The following is a 21598-nucleotide window of genomic DNA, read 5'->3' as shown; positions in this document are numbered from 1 at the left end:
GTGTGTGTGACGTGATTTAGTTTTCACAGATATAAACGTGTGTGTGAGGGTGTTTGCGTCATTAATGTTGGTCCGCAGCTCTCCATGTTTCCAGCTCTCCATTGTGTCAGATGTGAGATGTTGTTGTGCTGATTGTAAAAGGCCTCAGTCCTCCGTCAGTCCGTCATCACAGTGCTTCAGTATTCTTCTTCTTCTATTATTATTATTCCCTCCAGATCTGTCTTGAGCTTCTGTCTGCACTCCCGTCTCACGCCTCCAAAAGCCACCGCGTTCATTGCGTTTCGTCTTCGTCTTCTGAGGCGCAACTCATTTCTTAGAGGAGACCCAACACCACAGTGGAGAATCCCAACAGTGCAGCAAACTCCACTTCTCTCAGTGATATCTGTGCAGGTTTAGCAGGAGCTGATCATTTCATTCTCTTTTGTTTCTCATTAGATGGAAACACTGCGTTATTCACTGATGTTTAATGCCATTTTACAGTTGCGCATAAATTTAACTGCATCTTTGGATGGAAACTATTGATGAGTGTGTGAGCGAAGCATGGAGGAGCAGTTAATGTGTTAGGAGATGAGAAAACATGAGTTAGTTCAGATGGAGACAGCGCATGAACAACACACACACACACAACCTTTCATTTCTCCTCAGACACAAAACACACACCCTCAGATGAGCTGCCAACGCAAATCCACCTTTACACTAAGAGTGGTCAAGTTTAGCTGGTTAAATTCAACCCAACATGCACTGCGCAAATGACTGGTTTCTAGCATTTTCCCACAGGTGTGTTACAAGTCAGTCAGTCTGTATTCCTTATGATAGCGCTTCTTTATTGATCCAGTGGTTCAATCCATTACACAGAAGTTTTGGAAATTATTTCTTTGGAGTCTTTCGTTTACACTAGTACGATGGCCGGGAAGTGCAAAACAACATTACAAAGTGTTAAACACTTTTACAAAGCTCGAGACAAATTTACATTTGGAAAAACATTTTTCACCTATCATAAGACACAATTATATAGGAAAAACTATTTTACAAAGGACGACAAGACGCAAAACAAGACGCAAAACACTTTTACCAGTCCCGAAACACACTTACAATGACAGATACTTTACGGAGAGGGAATGTACCACCCACCGGAAGTGATGCAGGGAAAGTGTTGTTGTCGTTGGTGGTGAGCGCGGTAAATTCGTGTTGTGAGTACATGCCGTAAATAAAGTTTATAGTGACCGAACATGGATTGCAGTCGAGGGTTGTTTTGTTCGTTTTGTGGCAAACACATGAGCAGCTTAGGGCGTACTCACACTATGTACAGTTGCCTTGAAGCAGGCCAAAGCTTGCTTGTCCCCCCTCCCAGTAAGCGCTCTCGCTCAGCACAGTGGAGATTTCTTTAGTTATATCATCGTTTAAGTCATTTGATATGCAGTGACACGCAGTCAAATGTTTCGCCGAACAGATCAGCCACTTTTGACGCTCATAAACAATCATAAAGTCCTGGTGCTGCAGAAATTAGGAGGTTTGCTGAAGGTGCGCAGCTTTCATGCAGTGAGGGGTTTGGGTCTTTAATAATCTAAGACAGTTTGTATCTATTGAACAGAAAGAATGTTTAATAAATCTATATGAAACAGTTCCTTAAAAGTCATGTCTTGCTTTCAGTTTCGGGCTCAGGCACGTTTTGCACTCACATACAAGCGTACCTCGCCAAAGCCCAAGTGAACCGCGCTCTGGTACACCTCTTCCAACCGGGCCAGGGTCGGGTTCAGTGCCTGAGCCCGATTCAGAGCACTCACACTCCTCAAACGATCCGGGAAATGCCCCTGGGCACGGTTCGGATAGTATAGTGTGAGTAGGCCCTTAACGAGGTTTTGATTTAAGTGTGGACGGTGTTTGAAGTTTCTAAAGAAAGCAGCTCAGACAGAAACACCAGACATACTGCATCAATGTGTTCAATATTTTAACAAGGGCCACTCGTACGCTGTAATCATGGACATGATGTCAAGTCTACACGGTGTAAACATCTGCTTGAGGACTCTTAACAGTAAACTGAACGGAGCCGGTGTTACGGTTTGACTGGTGTCCGTGTTAACTGGTGACCCTTTCCAGATGTAAACTGTTCACGTTTGCAGATCGGCAGATTCATGCCCATACCAGATAAATATTCTCATCACTTGGTGTCAGTGTAAACATTATTGATTTTAATATTTATAGTATATAACCAAAATTAATGTAAAGAAATAATTATAATTGACATGTCATCACCGGGATTCGAACCCACGTCAAAAGGTTCAGCGCAGGTATCAACCGACCGATCTAACTATTCTGGTCTACATGGTGAGGTCGGTTTCGATATCTTTATCAGTCAACATATGCCGAGCTTTGATTGTTTCCATGTACTTGCGTTTACATGTTTCTACATACTATCACGCTGATATGCTCTCAGAATAGCTCTAAATGACATAATGATGTTATCGCAGTTGGTCAACGATGAATTTTTATGGTTGTAGATGTAACAGGATCATTTCAAGCATATTGATTTCTCTATATTTTCCTCCTGTTTAGTTACTGTTCATTTAAAATAGTTTTGTGTTCACAAATGTATAAATGTAAAAAGACTCTGTAAAGTGACAGTGGTTTCACCTCTTCTCCCCCTTGAGGTTAACATCAAGGTGGTATAGTCCAATCAGCCATACCTGTTGCACTATTGTTTGCGCGGTCTTTTCCTTGAACTAAAGAGGTATGCTCTACCTGTTCCACATTGAACTTAGCACTGGTCATAAACAACACACACAAATACATATTTAAGTTTAATTTTAATCATGTGTTGTATTAACTGATGTAAAAACAATTTGTTATATTGTAGAATGTTATTTTTGTTGACAGTGTAATGGTATGAGCTGAAGCTGCTGATCTGTCATTGACATAATAACATTCTCTGTGCAGGTATGCATTTATAATTTTCATTTTGACAATGTAATATGTGGATTGTCATGGTTCATATGCTAGCTTTTGTAATTGTGAGAGTGAGTTTTCTCTTTCCCTTTTCTGTCTTCCCGTCCTTCCGCGGCGCCTCTCGCTCGTTTCCTCCATCTTTCGCTTATTTCTTTTCCTTGAACTAAAGAGTGTACATTTAATGGTATGAGCTGAAGCTGCTGATCTGTCACAAACATAATAACATTCTCTGTGCAGACTCAAAATGGTGTCCTCTCGTCATTTACAACACAATGCATACGGTTACACAGACTCATGTTAACCGTGCCTTTGGACTCGTGTTAACCTGTGTCTACAGTCACACACACGAGCTGATATTTTCCACTGTGTGGTACATTCCACGTCACTTCCGGTGGGTGGTACATTCCCTCTCCGTAAGGAATCTGTCATTGTAAGTGTGTTTCAGGACTGGTAAAAGTGTTTTGTGTCTTGTTAATTCTTTTCTAAAATGTAAATGTGTTTCGTCCTTGGTAAAATTGTTTTTCCTAAATAATTGTGTCTTATAATAGATTAAAAATGTTTTACAAAATGTAAATTTGTCTCGAGCTTCGTAATAGCGTTTCACACCTTGTAAAGTTGTTTTGCACTTCCCGGCCACCCTACACCAAGGACTACAGCTCCACTTTACTACTACACTATACAAAATATATATTTTTAAATAGTTTTAACAGTTGTGGTTTAATAAAATGATATTTAAAAATTGATGTGAATAAGAAAAACATGGTTTGAGTTATTTTCAAGCGTTACGATTATTCGATGATAGCTGAATGATAAAACCTACTTGTCTTAAAACCATTTAAAGGGGAAATGAAGCACTCAGTCAAGTTGACCTTATTTTGTACATTGGCTTCCACTTTAATGAAAATATATTAAACAAACTGGATTAATGTAAGCATTTAGCAGAAAACGGCATGTTTTACTGTAGATTTTAGACCTCGTGCGCAGCCATCTTAGAACGTCGCTGTGTCTGACGTCACGGGGTTGGTTGAGTTCCCTGTGCTGAACAGAAACAATGGAAGTAAAGGAGACTGTAAAGCCTAATTTAACCCAATGCGTGAAGTTGTGGATGTGGAGCTGCTGCAAATACAAGCATCAGATGTGTGTCTAATATAAAAGTATAGATATTTATTCTATTTTTCTTTTTATTACTGATTATTTGATGCGCTTTGATTCACTCTCTGTATTACGCTGCCTGACAGCCTGTCTGGGTTTGTAACGGACTGAACACAGAGACTGGACAGCCTAATTTAACCCAATGCATGAAGTTATGGACGAGCATCACAGAGCTGCTGCAAATACAACAAATACAAGTGTCTTCAGTTGTGTTTTCCTTTTGTTAATACTGTTCGTTTGATGCGCTGTGATCCTCTCGTGCTGCCTGACGAGGGCATTTACATTCAGACTAACGCAACGATTAAAATCATTCATGGCTTCACACTTTACTAAGTCACATCTGTGTGGGTTATGTCAGGACATATTCCCTTATCAAGTCAATCAACTCGATCTCTCAACATGTATGAAGGATAAAAACCTGCCATGAGAAACACCGTGCTGATCTTCAGCGCAGGGAACTCAACCAACCCCATGACATCAGACACAGCGACATTCCAAGATGGCTGCGCCCTAGGTCTAAAATCTACAGTAAAACATGCCGTTTTCTGCTAAATGCTTACATTAATCCAGTTTGGTTAATATATTTTCATTAAAGTGGAATCCAATGTACAAAATAAGGTCAACTTGACTGAGTGCTTCATTTGCCCTTTAAAGCTTCAGATGATAAAAGTCCAGCATGCACATGTATACTCATGCATCAGTGTGCATGCTCAGTTATCAGTCTTGGTGTGAACGATGCTTTTAGGAATCTGACTGTAATTAGCTGTATTGTGCAGATTGCGGTGTGTTCGAGTGACGGGGACACTCACTTGCGTATGGAGAGTTTGCAGCGGAGCCGTTGAGGAAGCTCGGGGATCCCGGCACGCCCAGGTTGGTCATTCCAGCGGCTCCGTATCCGTTCATGGTGGAGGTGATGGTGTTGTAGTTGGACTGCTGCGGTGTGGAGCTCGGCACGTACCCGCGAGGAGACACGCTGTTAGAGTTACGAGAGTAACCTGGAATACAGCACAGGATAGAACTGATGAGGAGCGGTTGGATTATTAAAATATAATGAACATCTGACCTATATGGACATTTTTATAGTAATATATTGGAAATCCTGTAGTGATTTTGAAACGCGCTATAGAACATGTACTTGAATTATCTACTGTGGTGCTTCTACATTTGCTATGGTAACACAGCAGCTATAGAAGTTAATATTTTGTGCTGATTCTACAGTTGTGATGGTAACACAGCAGCTATAGAAATGAATATGTTGTGCTGATTCTACAGTTGCTATGGTAACACAACAACTATATTAGTTAATATATTGTGGCGATTCCATAGTTTCTATGGTAACAACAACTATAGTAATTCATCTGTTGTGATGATTCTACAAATGCAAGGGTAAGACAACAACTACAGAAGCTATTCTGTTGTGGCGATTCTACAGTTGCTATGGCAACACAACTATAGATGTTAATCTGTTGTGGTGATTCTACAGTTGCTATGGCAACACAACAACTATAATAGTTAATACGTTGTGGTGATTCTATAGTTGCTATGGTAACAACAACCACTATAGGAATTATTCTGTTGTATTGATTCTACAACTGCCATGTTAACGCAATAACGATAGAAATTAATCTGTTGTGGTGATTCTACAGTTCCGCTGGTAAAACAACTATAGAAGTTAATCTGTTGTGGTGGTTCATAAGTTGCTACGGTAACACAACAACTATAATAATTAATCTGTTATGGTGATTCTACAGTTGCTATGGTAACACAACAACTGTTGTACAGAAGTTAATCTATTGTGGTGATTCTATAGTTGCTATGGTAACAACATTTATAGAGGTCAATCGGTTGTGGTGATTCTACAGTTGCCATGGTAACACAACAACAATAGTAACACAACAATAATGGTAATTAATCTGTTGTGGTGATTCTACAGTTGCTATGGTAACATCAACTACAGTAATTAATCTGTTGTGGTGATTCTACAGTTGTTATGGTAACAACAACAACTATTGTAACTGATCTGTTATGGTGATTCTATAGTTTCTATGGTAACAACAACTATAGTAACTGATCTGTTGTGGTGTTTCTACAGTTGCTATGGTAACACAAAAACTACAGTAATAAAAACAAATGACCAATACTGTAGTTTTCTACACCTATAGGATTTATTATACAACACTACATCGCAGTATACACTGTAAAAAATTATATTATCAAATAGTCATGACAACATGTTTTTAGTTCATTGTAACGTATTAATGTAAGTTATCCTGTTATAACTTAATTTTACAAGTTACGCAAGCTGTTTTAAGTCAGGTTAACACAATATAAGTTCAATGGACACATAAGTTTAATTTGATTCAACTTAAAAATTTAACGCAACTATGACTTTTTTACAGTGCACTAAAGTAAACTACAATATGACTTATAGTTTATCAGAGCTAGTGTGACTTCTGCAACAGGCTGGTAATCAAAACAACACACTCATGGGTAAGTCCTGAACAGAGTGTTCTTACAGAAATGTTCTTACTCTTGTTTGTATTTTCTCTATTTCCAGAAACATTCATAGTCTGCCAAAACTAAAAAGGAAGTTGACTTGGCATACATCCTTTTTCACTCTCTGGGCTTTAAGAGTAACTACTATATAAAACAATAAAAACTGCACAAAAATATTTAGAAAGGGCACTTCAAAACAGTTACAGTTTAACTCTTGATCTAATTTTTATTCAGCCTCCAATCAACAAATATTAGTGACATATATTGTACTTTATTGTCATTTATTTTATATTCTATATTTTCCTTAATAGTTTAAAGCATTTTTTTAATGTTTTAATTTTTTTGTAGATTAGCACTGTAAATGCATTTTGTTGTTACAAGTGTACAATACATGTTACAATAAAAGGGTAGTTTCTATAAACTCTATTTATATTATTTGTTTTGTATTATTTTAAAGATAAAATTAATTTTTAATCACTGACTAATGAAATATATAAATAAATATGAATATACAATTTTTAGGTTGGCATGTTCTCACCGTGTTGGTGTGGGTTTCCTCCGGGTGCTCCGGTTTCCCCCACAGTCCAAACACATGCTCTATAGGGGAATTGAACTAAACTGGCCGTAGTGTATGAGTGTGTGTGTGTGTGTGTGTGTGTGTGTGTGTGTGAATGAGTGTGTATGGGTGTTTCCCAGTGAGTGGTTGCAGCTGGAAGGGCATCCGCTGTGAAATACATATGCTGGATAAGTTGGCGGTTCATTCCACTGTGGCGACCCCAGAATAATAAAGGGACTAAGCCGAAAAAGAAAACGAATGAATGAATTTTAAGGTTAACTCTTACATTTCAAGAAGAATTGCTTATGAAACAATGCTAATTATCATCAGTGTTAGATTTGAGGCATTTCAAACAGAAAATCACCACAATTCAACAAAGTACACTTCATCATGATCAACAAGGTGTTTATACACTTATCCATCTACACTTACAATAACAAACGCATTTAGACATTAGTGTTAAAACAATGACTTTCAAATATATACATATATAGTATTATTAGTATACATACAGCATTATTATACTATTATTATTATGATTATTATAATAACTAATTTAGCTAAAAATTCATTCATTCATTTTCCTTCGGCTTAGTCCCTTTATTTATCAGGGGTCACCACAGCGGAATGAACCACCAACTATTGCAGCATGTGTTTTACACAGCGGATGCCCTTCCAGCTGCAACCCAATACACCAGCCTGATCTCACGAGAAAACGTAAGTATTTTAGTTTAGTTTAGTGGCTAATTCGTATGAATTTGTACGAGTTCAGTCGTACGAAATTGTACGATTTTAAAAAGGAGGCATGGCACCTAACTCCACCCCTAAACCCAACCGTCATTGGCGGATGAGCAAATCATATTAAATTGTACGAATTAGCCACTAAATCAAAAAGTTTCGAATTGCCGTGAAATTGTGTTGAATACACCCATACACACTCATTCACACACACACACACACACTACGGCCAGTTTAGTTCATCAATTCCCCTATAGTGCATGTGTTTGGACTGTGGGGCGAACCGGAGCACCCGTAGGAAACCCACACCAACACGAGGACAACATGCAAACTCCACACAGAAACACCAACTGACCCAGCTGGGACTCAAACCAGCGACCTTCTTGCTCTGAGGCGACAGTTCTGACCACTGAGCCACCCTTAGCTAAAAATAAATATTGTATTTAATAAATGATAGTATTTTGTTTTTTGACTGACAGCTCAGCATCTCTTCTGTCAGTCACGTGACCTTCATCATCATCATCTGCATATGTTCTGGGAGCGGATGCTGATCATCTGAGATCTCCCCTAAATAAACTCTGCTCCTCTGTGTGTTCAGGAGCTGCAGGAGGACAGAGCTGCTGTTTTCTGTAAATCAGTTTGCAACTTAATGAGAACTTGAAACAATAATTAGTTTGATGGATGAAGGAGCGGCGCAGCGGGCTAAACGAATTAAATCCTGCTGAAGTTTCACTGCGCACGAGCGGCAAGTCTGAAACGCAATATTTTTATAATGGCGAGCGGCCCTTTCCCATGACCTCATGATTCCTGTAGGTGTTTCTTTCCTGCGTGGATGACGAAAACAGACGAGAGAGAGAGTGTGTGTGTGTGTGTGTGTGAGAGAGAGAGTTCTGTTCATCTTTTGTTCATCTGCTCGTCTCGCATGTTTTCCCACTTCCTGTGTGTGTGTGTGTGTGTGTGTGTGTGTGTGTGTGTGTGTGTGTCAGAACCACTGCTGAGAAGAAACATGGCCGGCGCTGAGAGATTGAAAACACACTTGACTTGTGCATGGAAATTCTCACACACACTGCATGGTGCGCGCACACAAACGTGCAGACACGCACACACACAAACGTGCAGGCACACATATACATGCATGCTCACACATGCAGGCATGCACACACTCTCACACACGCCACACGCACACTAAAATATGTGCACACCAGGGACGTGCGTTCAGGGGAGGCAGGGGAGGCAGTGCCTCACCTGTCATCATCCTCACCTGTCATCATGAGATGTACAGTCGTGGCCAAAAGTTGAGAACGACACTAATATTAGTTTTCACAAAGTTTGCTGCTTAACTGCTTTTAGATCTCTGTTTCAGTTGTTTCTGTGACGTACTGAAATATAATTACAAGCACTTCATACATTTCAAAGGCTTTTATTGACCGTTACATGACATTAATGCAGAGTCAGTATTTGCAGTGTGGGACCTCTGCTATTTGACTAGGCATGCTCTCAATCAACTTCTGACCAAATCCTGACTGATATCAACCCATCCTTTCATAATCACTTCTTGGAGTTTGTCAGAACTAGTGGGTTTTTGTTTGTCCACCCGCCTCTTGAGGATTGACCACAAGTTCTCAATGGGATTAGGATCTGGGGAGTTTCCAGGCCATGGAACGTTTTGGTCCCCGAGCCACGTAGATATCACTTTTGCCTTGTGGCACGGTGCTCCATCGTGCTGGAAAAGGCATTGTTCTTCACCAAACTGTTGTTGGATTGTTGGAAGAAGTTGCTATCGGAGGGTGTTTTGGTACCATTCTTTATTCATGGCTGTGTTTTGGGGGAAAATTGTGAGTGAGCCCACTCCTTTGGATGAGAAGCAACCCCACACATGAATGGTCTCAGGATGCTTTACTGTTGGCTTGACACAGGACTGATGGTAGCGCTCACCTTTTCTTCTCCGGTCAAGCCTTTTTCCAGATGCCCCAAACAATCGGAAAGGGGCTTCATCTGAGAATATGACTTTGCCCCAGTCCTCAGCAGTCCATTTACCATACTTATAATTACTTTTTTAGGGTTTTTCACCTTTATTTGACAGGATAGTAGAGAGAATTGACAGGAAAGTGTGGGGAGCAGAGAGAGGGGAAGGATCGGCATAGGACCTCGAGGTGGGAATCGAACTTGTATTGCCGTGAACACCGGAGTGCATGTGTCGGTGCACTTTCCACTATGCTGTTGGCACCGACGATTCGCCATACTCTTTGCAGAAGATCAATCTGTCCCTGATGTTTTTTTGGAGAGAAGGGGCTTCTTTGCTGCCCTTCTTGACTCCAGGCCATCTTCCAAAAGTCTTCGCCTCACTGTGTGTGGAGATGCGATCCCACCTGCCTGCTGCCAATCCTGAGCAAGCTCTGCACTGGTGGCACTCTTTAGGAGACGATCCTGGCTCTTGTTGGACTTTATTGGATGCCCTAAAGCAGTGGTCACCAAACTTGTTCCTGGAGGGCCGGTGTCCTGCAGATTTTAGCTCCCACCCTAATCAAACACACCTGAACAAGCTAATCAAGGTCTTACTAGGTGTACTTGAAACATCCAGGCAGGTGTGTTGAGGCAAGTTGGAGCTAAACTCTGCAGGGACACCGGCCCTCCAGGACTGAGATTGGTGACCCCTGCCCTAAAGCCTTCTTAACAAGAGTTGAATCTCTTTCCTTGAAGTTCTTGATGATCCTATAAATTGTTGATTTAGGTGCAATCTTAGTAGCCACAATATCCTAGCCTGTGAAGCCGTTTTTATGCAACGCAAAGATGGCTGCACACGTTTCTTTGCAGCTCACCATGGTTAACAATGGAAGAACAGTGATTTCAAGCATCACCCTCCTTTTAACATGTCAAGTCTGCCATTCTAACCCAATCAGCTGGACATAATGATCAGCAATGAAATGCAGTGGAAAGTTTTTGTTTAGGATTAAGTTAATTTGCAGGGCAAAGAAGGAATTTACAATTCATCTGATCACTCTTCATAACTTATATAGTATGAGCAAATTGCTGTTATAAAAACTTAAGCAGCAACTTTTCAATATCCAATATTTATGTAATTCTCAAACCTTTGGCCACGACTGTACACTAATGATAAAATAAATATTTGTGCACTGATCTGTGCTATAAATGATTTCAAATGATTTCAATCCTTTTAATAAATCTAAATCGCTGTATTCTGCCTTTCTCCTGATCAATTACAGCGCAGGAAGTGAGCTGAGGCAGCACTGAGCTCTGCCTCACGTCAGTGTATGCTACCAATGTAATGCTGTGTTAATGTTTTTATACATTGTAGACATCTTTATGAAATGTCCTCGCTTTGCATATGATAGGTAATGCATTTCACGTATATATATATTACTTATTTAGTGTTAGGATCTGACTTGCAGCCGCGCTGAAAAGACATGAGGTGAGGCAGGCAGTAGCTCTGCTGCACTGAAGAGGGCGCATGTGAGCTCACAGGTATTCTTGTTTAGTGGTTGTTGTTTTTCTACAGCAAGTAATGTTCAATTGGAGTCCGTTATTTTATGTTTTGCTCTGACTGACTGTAAAAATGGCAGATGTAATATGTCAGGTCAATAATTTCTCAAAATTAGACTTCAATCAAAACGTTAATAAATAATGGATGACCAAAACCAGAGCTAAAGGGATTGCTTCAAAGAACAGGACAAAAGTCAAAGTAATTCAAGTCATTGAAGACATAATTTAAAGTAAAGGTAAGACCAGTGTGCTTGTTATAGGCTGTCTGTAGCATCCACCTTGGTGTTTTTGCACGTCAAATTAAATCGCTACATTTTTCATTCTTCTTTGGGCCAATATCATGTAATTTGTGGATGTGTGTAAACGTAACATTCTGTAGTGCATTCAGATATTGTTTAAGGCCATTTTGATCATCATACAGTAAACATCCATTGTCATCTCATAAGCGAAATGCATCTAAACAGTCTCTCGATCATTATGTGTAAAAATTTTAGACATCTTGGACAATTTTAATGCTTCCATTTCTGCATTTATAAATCGGCCATGTCTTGAGGTAGTTCATTATGATGTGAGCTACTTTCTATGTGTGATTTGATTGGACAGGAAATCACAGGACTGATTTTTCTAATCTCCATAGACAAGAAAAAAACCAGTAGTGACTGCAGGTTGAAGGAAAATAGTGGAGTAAAAGTACCAATACTGCACTACAAATGTACTCAAGGGAAGGTACACATTTTTTAAACTAATAAGTAAATTACAAATCCTGTGAAAAACTACTCAATTACAGTCATTTGAGTATTTGTCATTTGTTACTTTACACCACTGTATAATATATAAGTAGGGCCAGACAGAATCTGCGAACATTTTTTTTGCTATTTCTGCTGAGAATTTTGTAAAAAATCTGTGGATTTATGCAGAATTATTTTGGGAGTAACATAACAAAAAAACATAATATATGAAATAAAAAAAATCCCTTTTTAACTTTTATTTAACGCTTAAAATGCATATCCAATTAGATCCACTTATTTGGTAAACAAAGCAAGCCTCTCATATAATATCTCAACTAAAGGACAGAAAATATTACTGTACAAACGGCACTGTACATAAATCAAACGAACACTTTCATATTAGACAATAATATTACTGAAATTAATAAAAAAAAACTGAATAAATATAGATTTACACACATTAATAGAAGTAAATAAACAAAATTTAACAAAATTAAAGTAAACTCTGGAAAATCTGTGGAAGAAAAAAAACTCTGGAAAATCTGCAGATTTCTGTGTGTGCAGATTCCATGTGGGCCTAGATATGAAACCCAATCAGTAGTCGAGTCGGCAAATATATTGGGTGCATATATTTGTAAATCTGACCCTGAAAGAGTCGTGCCTCACCAGCCACAAAACTCCCCGCACGTCACTGGTGCGCGTGCACGCACACGCACACGCACACACACACACACACACACACACACACACACACACACACACACAATGTTACACACTCTGCAGATTTCAAAGAATTTCCTGAATAATTTATTTCTCACTCCTTCAGAAATCAGTTTAATATGATAACCTGATGATCAAGAAACCTTTATGATTGTTATAACTGTAATGCATTTAAGAATTAAGAATATTGAGGAAACAAATGAATGCATATAAAGTTTATTGAATATTTTGTGTATATTTTGCATTTTATTTTAAGTCAATCAGCCCTTTTTTGATTACAGTAGGTAAACTTTCCATAACAATTAGCAAAAATCTTTCAAAGGCATATCATTTTGAGCTAAAATAGGGTGATCTGGGGTCCTTAAAGCCTCTAACGTGAGCAGAACGTGTCTGTATGATGAGGGTCAGCTGAACACTGTTTCTGCTAAAAGTGTGTGAGCTCGCAGAACTGTAGATCCATCATTAGATCTTGATTTTAATACACAGACGAACTCAGATGTGTCTGCGCTCCATAACTGCGTTTGCAAATAATGTGTTTGACTGGTGTAGCGCTGTCATTCTGAGTCTCTTCACAGCCGCGCCGCTCACACTTCTCTCAGCGTGCACACACACATAGGCAGGCAGACACACACATTCAGAAAAACATGCTACTGCGCACGCACACACACACAAGCAGACACACACACACAAAAGCACTCACACATGTACAGAGGCAGACACACACTTATACACATACAATGAACACACCCACAACAGCAGACATACATGCTTACAGTATTCATACACACACATGCACGCACTCACACAGGCAGACAAACACATATGCATGCGCATAGCAATGTATACACACAAACATGTGCATTAACACACATGGAGACACACACTTATGCGCTCACACACAATGTACATACACATGCATGCACTGACACACACAATGTACACATGCATACTCTGACACACACAGGCAGATAGACTATGTACACACACATACTGTACTGTACGCACACACATTGATCAGTGTTTTCTATTGTCAGGTGAGTGGCAGTTTTGAGTGCAGCGTGTGACAGATCTGCCAAAACACAGTCATGACATCCTAACGTAGAGCCATGTGTGTGTGTGTGTGTGTGTGTGAGAAATCCTGAATGGTGTCTCAATCAGAGCAGTCAGACACTCTGTAGGGCCGTAAACGTGTGATCAATTCAACTGAAGATAGTGTGATAAAAACATTAACACGATTAATTGTGCCCCCTGATCTGTATGCAAATCAACTACAGTATTTAAATGAGTCGGGTTCGCAGCAGCTTCAAACGTACTGCATGAGTTATTAGGAGTTATAAACATTGACAGAAGCAACTAATTGGATTGGTTTTTAGTTTTCTTAATAGTTTAAATGTTTTTTTATTTAAATTCTAAAGAAAGTTTTTGCATTTTTTGGGTAATTTTAGTAAATATTTAAATATTTAAGTAAAAAAGAGAAACATTTGCTGGAAAAATAAATATATCTATATTTTTATATATTAAAATTCAATTTAAATGTTTATTTCAGGGCGTCACGGTGGCGCAGTGGGTAGCACGATCGCCTCACAGCAAGAAGATCACTGGTTTGAGTCCCGGCTGGGTCAGTTGGTGTTTCTGTGTGGAGTTTGCATGTTCTCCCAGTGTTGGTGTGGGTTTCCTCCGGGTGCTCAGGTTTCCTCCACAGTCCAAACACATGCGCTATAGGGGAACTGATTAACTAAACTGGCCGTAGTGTGTGAGTGTGTGTGTGAATGAGTGTGTATGGGTGTTTCCCGGTGTTGGGTTTCGGCTAGAAGGGAATCCACTGCGAAAAACATATGCTGGATAAGTTGGCGGTTCATTCCGCTGTGGTGACCTCGGATTAATAAAGAGACTAAGCCGAAAAGAAAATGAATAAATGAATGAATGAATGTTTATTTCAAGTAACACAACTTTTATGTTACTTATATATTGACTTATATATATGTCAATACGTCAAAACACACACACACACACACATTTAGTACTTTGTTTTTAGTAGGTTCTGCTATCCTTTTATACACACTTGTTGGGTTTTAAAAAAAAGTCCCCACAAGGTCAACATTTACTGGTATTGCTGTACTTCAGCCAAATGTCCCCATGACATGAAGAATACAAGGTCACACACACACACACACACACACACACACATTTTTGATTTCTTCACAACTCTCTGGTATTACTATATTTACCAAATGTCCCCACAACATAAGGAGTACAAGGTCACAAACACACTCACACGCTCTCTTACACACACACACTTGTTTTTGATTTTTTCAAAACTTTCTGGTACCATATTTACCAAATGTCCCCATGACATAGGCAATACAAGGACACACATACACACACATGATTTTGCTTTTGTCAAAAAAAGACTGGTATTGCTATACTTGTGGGGACATTAGGTCTGTGAAATGTTCTAAATACCAGGCGCACACACTTATTTTTGCTTTTGGCAAAACTTACTGGTATTGCTATACGTATGGGGACATTTGGTCCATACAATGTAATAAATACCAGGCACACACACACTCTTGCTTTTGTCAAAACCTACTGATATTGCTATACTTGTGGGGACATTTGGGGCATACAATGTTATAAATATTCTATTTACACATGCACACACACACTAATTGTTGCTTTTGTCAAAACTTACTGGTTTTGCTATATTTGTGGGGACATTTGGTCCGTACAATTAATAAATACCAAGCACACACATTTGGTCTATGTCTACATACTATGTAATGAATATCACGCACGCACACACGCACACACACACACACACTTGTTTTTGTTTTGGTCAACACGTACTGGTATTGCTATATTTGTGGGGACATCTGGTCCATACAATGTAATGAATATCACACATGCACTGACCCTGGTCCGCCTGCGAGGCCTCAGAAATGTTGACGGCGAGCTGGCTGCTGAAGGAGTTGACTCCCATCATGCCGGAGTGAGCGCTGGAGCCCGTCAGAGAGGGCAGCTGATTGTGGCTCCGCGGCACACTGTACAGAGCCTCCGTCAGGTCAGCCGCACGCTTCAGGATGATCTCCTGACACACACACACACTTCTCAATGACGCATGTTACATCAAGATACAGAACTCAAAACTAAATTATTTAGACATTTATTCTGTTATATGATTATTCAGACAGTCACAGTTTATTTACTATAGTTTAGAAGATGAGCCTGGGTCAGTTTGGACCCGTAAGTCTACAGGAGGGTTAAATAAAGGATAAAGTACATCCAGACGGTTGTTTGGCAGAATAAAACTCATCAGGTTTATCAGCAGCTGCTGTAGAAGACTGAAGAGCAGGATGTAAATTACACTGATTATTACACGGCTCTCTGGAATATTTGATTCTGATTGGTCAGTCATGACACTCCAGGGTATATTATTCCCTAATAATAAACAGGCATACTAATAACACAGGCTCATTTGGGTCATCACTAAATATATAAGCTTATCTGACTTTCCTCGGTTCTTTTGAATAATTATTCGGTCACAAGATGACATCATCACGCAAAGCTGACAGAAATTAAACAGCTCATGGTGTATACACTAATCTGCGCATTATTAAATGTAAAGCTGGCAGGAAAGGGTTGAATGGAGCATATACCAGCCTACGTATTACTCATTCACAAGATGGCAAGTAGTTCAAGTATATGGATGAACGTATTCACTGACGCTCAAGATAATTCTCAGATCCCGGACGAGTCTGTGTTAATCAGCAGTTGTTATCTGGGAATAACAGACTTTGAAATGTCACGAATGACCAATCAGAATCCAGTATTCCAGACAGCCATGTAATAATATCCGCTAATGTCCTGTAAAATGTGATTATTTGTGTTTCAAATCATACCTGGTTGTTGTGAGGCATCCCGTACAGAGCTTCCACCAGATCTGCAGCTCTCTTCAGCAGAACCTCCTAAAACACACACACACATTGTAGTTAGTATGACATCAGTGCTGATATACAGCCACATCACAGTTCTGCATGGGTGATATTGCATTTATACAACAGTTTGACAGCATAATGATATAAATAAATAATCAAATCAACCACATAGAGTGTCAAAAACACTGTGAGGAAATACTTTCTTATTTATAAAGCAAGCACAATATAACAACAGTTGTTGACCATCGTGCTGTACACAAGCTGCATACAAATTATCAGACAAGACCAAAGGAATAAACCAACACACAATACATAAAACATATATATATATATATAGAAGAAAACAGCAAGTTCAAATAACTTGCGTATCAAAAGCCTTTTCTAAAAGGTGAAGTTTCAATTTCCCCTTAAAAGTTTCATCTCCAATGCATTCATATCTGCAGACGAGCATCCAAACTGCAAAAGCCACAGCTAATTCACAAACATCACTGTAGTTTGGGTTTATTTATTAATAGATTAGCAACTCAAGATAAAATCACATTGTATAATGATATCTTCATATCTCAATGATACAGAATAAATAAATAACTATAAATAAATGAATACAGTTCAACATTAAAACATTAGATATAATTTATCAGATCAATATATGATAAATAACTCCTTTACTTTAATATAAGTTCTTCTTTTCTTCCTGGTGGTATACGTGGTACTGGTAGGCTCAGTATGCTGTTATCATCCATCCACATGGTTAATCAGGTATAGATCACATTCAGCTGCGGTCGAAATTTAACAAGAATTGTTTATATTATTTATTAAATTTCCCATTAATTGTATTTTATTACTGTGTGGAGTTTGTATGTTCTCCCTGCGTTCGCGTGGGTTTCCTCCAGGTGCTCCGGTTTCCCCCACAGTCCAAAGACATGCGCTATAGGGGAATTGGGTAGGCTAAATTGTCCGTAGTGTATGAGTGTGGATGGATGTTTCCCAGAGATGGGTTGCAGCTGGAAGAGCATCCGCTGCGTAAAACATATGCTGGATAAGTTGGTGGTTCATTCCGCTGTGGTGACCCCAGATTAATAAAGGGACTAAGCCGAAACTTGTATTTTACTAACGTCCACCCCTACTCCAACCATCACTGTAATGTAAAACAGATCTGGAGTCTTACTATTATAGCTAATTAACAATGTGGATGGATGATGACCAGTAGGTGCAGAAGACCCCTACAGGCCCACATCTATCAGCTGATAACCACTGATAAAGCCCATTCAATTGAGTGATAACAGCGGATGTATAAAAACACCAATTAAAGTGCTCGGAGTCTTCATAAAACCTTGCACATGCTAAAATAAAGTGTGTTTTAGAGCCAAATGTCACTTAAGAACTATAATATTTGATTCAGAACACAAACCGATCGGGTTCTTTGGTTTGGAGTAGAACCCTGGATATTTACCATGTATATAAGTGTAGGCTGTGGTTAGAACGAAGCCAAACCTGTGATGAAGCAGACTGAAAAAGAAGCTGTTGGAATTTCATTTACACCAACCTGTCACACACACACGAACACACACCCTGTGCCAAATAACACACACACACACACACTGATGCAGTGATCCGTTCAAAGTGTACACATATGCTCCACTGTCATTCTTCACACACGCATATGTATGTGTGTGATCCTGTAGTGTTCCTGTGTAAGTCACACATCTCCTCTGACCACACACACACATCATACTCAAAGTCAAACTCACACACACTTATATGGTCTCTCTACAGTATATCTCTACTGATGTTAGTACTGTAAAGACTATGTTTTCTCGTCTCCCCCTAAACTCAGCACACACACACACACACAGAGCAAACAATGCACACTTCTACATCTTCACTATTCTTCATTCTGCCTAATATATGAGATGTGTCCTCATGGGGACCGAAGAAAAAAACATGGACATGCAAGGTCAAAATTTACTGGTATTGCTGTACTTATGCCAAATGTCCATCCGGCATACGGAATACAAGGTCACACACAAACACACACTGCACAAATGTTTTTTCTATCGTCCTACACTTAACCCTGTCGCTTACAATAAACTTTTACAGTTTTACTTTCAGTAAAAAGGTTAATTCTGTGTGATTTAGAAGCCTTTGAAGATGAGGAATGTCCTCATAAGGCACAATCTCCTGTGATACCTGTAATACACATTTGTGTCCCCCCACATTTGTCACAAAAACACACACTCATGCAAACATATACACACATACATATGCACTCACATTTCAATTCTGTTTAATTTACAGATTTTTTTTTCTAATATTGTGTGTATATATACATATATATACAAACACACTCACCACTTCATTAGGTACACCTGACTAGTACCGAGTTGGACCCCTTTTGCCTTCAGATCTGCCTTAATCCTTGGTGTCAGAGATTCAACAAGCTACTGGAAATATTCCTCAGAGATTTTGCTCCATATTGACATGATAGCATCACGCAGTTGCTGCAGATTTGTCGGCTGCACATCCATGATGCCAATCTCCTATTCCACCACATCCCAAAGGTGCTCTATTGGATTGAGCTCTGGTGACTGTGGAGGCCATTTGAGTACAGTGAACTCATTGTCATGTTCAAGAAACCAGTCTGAGATGATTGGGGCTTTATGACATGGTGCGTTATCCTGCTGGAAGTAGCAATCAGAAGATGGAGACACTGTGCTCATAAAGGGATGGACATGGTCAGCAACAATACTCAGGTAGGCTGTGGTGTTGACACCATGCTCAATTGGTACTAATGGACCCAAAGAAAATATCCCCCACACCATTACACCACCACCAGCAGCCTGAACCGCTGATACAAGGCAGGATGGATCCATGCTTTCATGTTGTTGAGGCCAAATTGTGAGCCGAGCATCCGAATGTGGCAGCAGAAATGGAGACTCATCAGACCAGGCAACGTTTCTCCAATCTTCTATTGTCCAGTTTTGGTGAGCCTGTGTGAATTGTAGGCCTCAGTTTCCTGTTCTTAGCTGACAGGAGCGGCACCCGGTGTGGTCTTCTGCTGCTGTAGCCCATCCGCCTCAAGGTTGGACGTGTTGTGTGTTCAGAGATGCTCTTCTGCAGACCTCGGTTGTAACGAGTGCTTATTTGAGTTACTGTTGCCTTTCTATCAGCTGGAACCAGTCTGGCCATTCTCCTCTGACCTCTGGCATCAACAAGGCATTTGCGCCCACAGAACTGCCGCTCACTGGATATTTCCTCTTTGTCGGACCATTCTCTGTAAACCCTAGAGATAATTGTGCGTGAAAACCCCAGTAGATCAGCAGTTTCTGAAATACTCAGAGCAGCCCGTCTGGCACCAACAACCATGCCACATTCAAAGTGTTTTAAATCCCCTTTCTTCCCCATTCTGATGCTCGCTTTGACCTGCAGCAGATCCTCTTGACCAGGTCTACATGCCTAAATGCATTGTGCTGCTGCCATGTGATTGGCTGATTAGAAATTTGTGTTAATGAGCAGCTGGACAGGTGTACCTAATAAAGTGGCCGGTGTGTGTGTGTGTGTGTGTGTGTGTGTGTGTGTGTGTGTGTGTATGTGTATATATGCATACATGCAATTGATTTTGAGTTCTTATTTTGTTTGCTTAATAATTTATCTCACACACACACGCACACACACACGCACACGCACACGCGCACACACACACACACACACACACACACACACACACACAGTTCTCAGTAAGAGAAACACAGTCAGGCCATAATAATCTGACAACGGCTTCTTGTGCTTTATCATTTTCCATCTGCTCCATCTGTACTGCATTAACGTTTAATTCTTCAACAGTTTTCTGCACAGGTGAAGCAGGAAACCATCACTCAGCTCGTGCATTTATATTTCACACATACACACACACACACACACATGAACACATGTATGCACACACACACAATGAATGCACGCACACAAACATATTTTAAGACACACATTATGTTTTTGTCAAAATGTATTAGTATAGCTATACTTGTGGGGACATTTGGGCACATACACACACACAGAAACAGGAGACAAGCGGAGGTGTGGAGGTGAATCAGAGCTGGTATTATGGCAACCTCTGCTGGAGCTCCCAGGGGTATTACACTGAAACCACACACACACACACTTGACAGGAAACAAAGAGACACACAGATGAAAGTATAGAGTAAACACGGACAGAGCGAGCGCAGGATTGAGCCGCAGAAGAACAGACTGAAGGAGGAAACTGATTGTAAATCTCCTGACGAGAAGCAGACAGAAAACACTGCTGAAAGATGAGCAAAGGAGAACGGCTGGAGGAAAACAAAGGAAAAAATACCCCAGGGAGAGAGAGAGAGAGAGAGAGAGAGAGAGAGAGACACACACACACGTTGTTGTTCTTGTTTGTTGCAAGTTTATATTGTTACGATATTTTGTTTCTATTCTTTCATTTTAATCGTTTTATTGTTATTATATTTTTCTATGTGTCCACACGTCAAGCTTTGGCAATATTGTCTCATTTACAATCATACCAATAATGCAGCTTTGAATTGAATTTAACTGAGAGAGACACACACACACATGCATGCAGACAGGCACACACATGCACACAATTCAAAATAGTTTTTAACAAATCCTAAAATGTTTATTGTTAAATATATGGTTTATTATAAGGTAATAATATTGCTTTATTAGTGTTTGTTTGTTTCATCACTATGCCATTTGCTTTCATGTGGTCTATTCAATGCAAACTTCCCCATAGCTTCGGCAGTACACGTGTAAGATCTGTCAGGTTAATGAAGCTAGTCTGAATGGAA

At 39.7% G+C, this 21598-nt stretch overlaps 1 protein-coding gene across 5 annotated transcripts in view; it reads right to left on the bottom strand.

Moving 5' to 3' along the window:
- The window catches only part of LOC130240306 (transcription factor COE3), a 265366-nt gene that overhangs the window by 7244 nt on the left and 236524 nt on the right, over window positions 1-21598 (bottom strand). For all 5 annotated transcript variants that reach the window (XM_056471755.1, XM_056471756.1, XM_056471759.1 and 2 more), the window contains exons 12-14: window positions 16734-16799; window positions 15748-15922; window positions 4905-5090 (exon numbers count right to left, since the gene is read on the bottom strand). In XM_056471755.1, the coding sequence (XP_056327730.1) occupies window positions 4905-5090; window positions 15748-15922; window positions 16734-16799 (427 nt within the window). The remainder of the gene's footprint in view (window positions 1-4904; window positions 5091-15747; window positions 15923-16733; window positions 16800-21598) is intronic.

This window comes from Danio aesculapii, chromosome 14 (assembly GCF_903798145.1).
Source record: "Danio aesculapii chromosome 14, fDanAes4.1, whole genome shotgun sequence".
Taxonomy (NCBI): Eukaryota; Metazoa; Chordata; class Actinopteri; order Cypriniformes; family Danionidae; genus Danio; species Danio aesculapii.
This window is presented reverse-complemented; position numbering and strand designations above follow the sequence as displayed.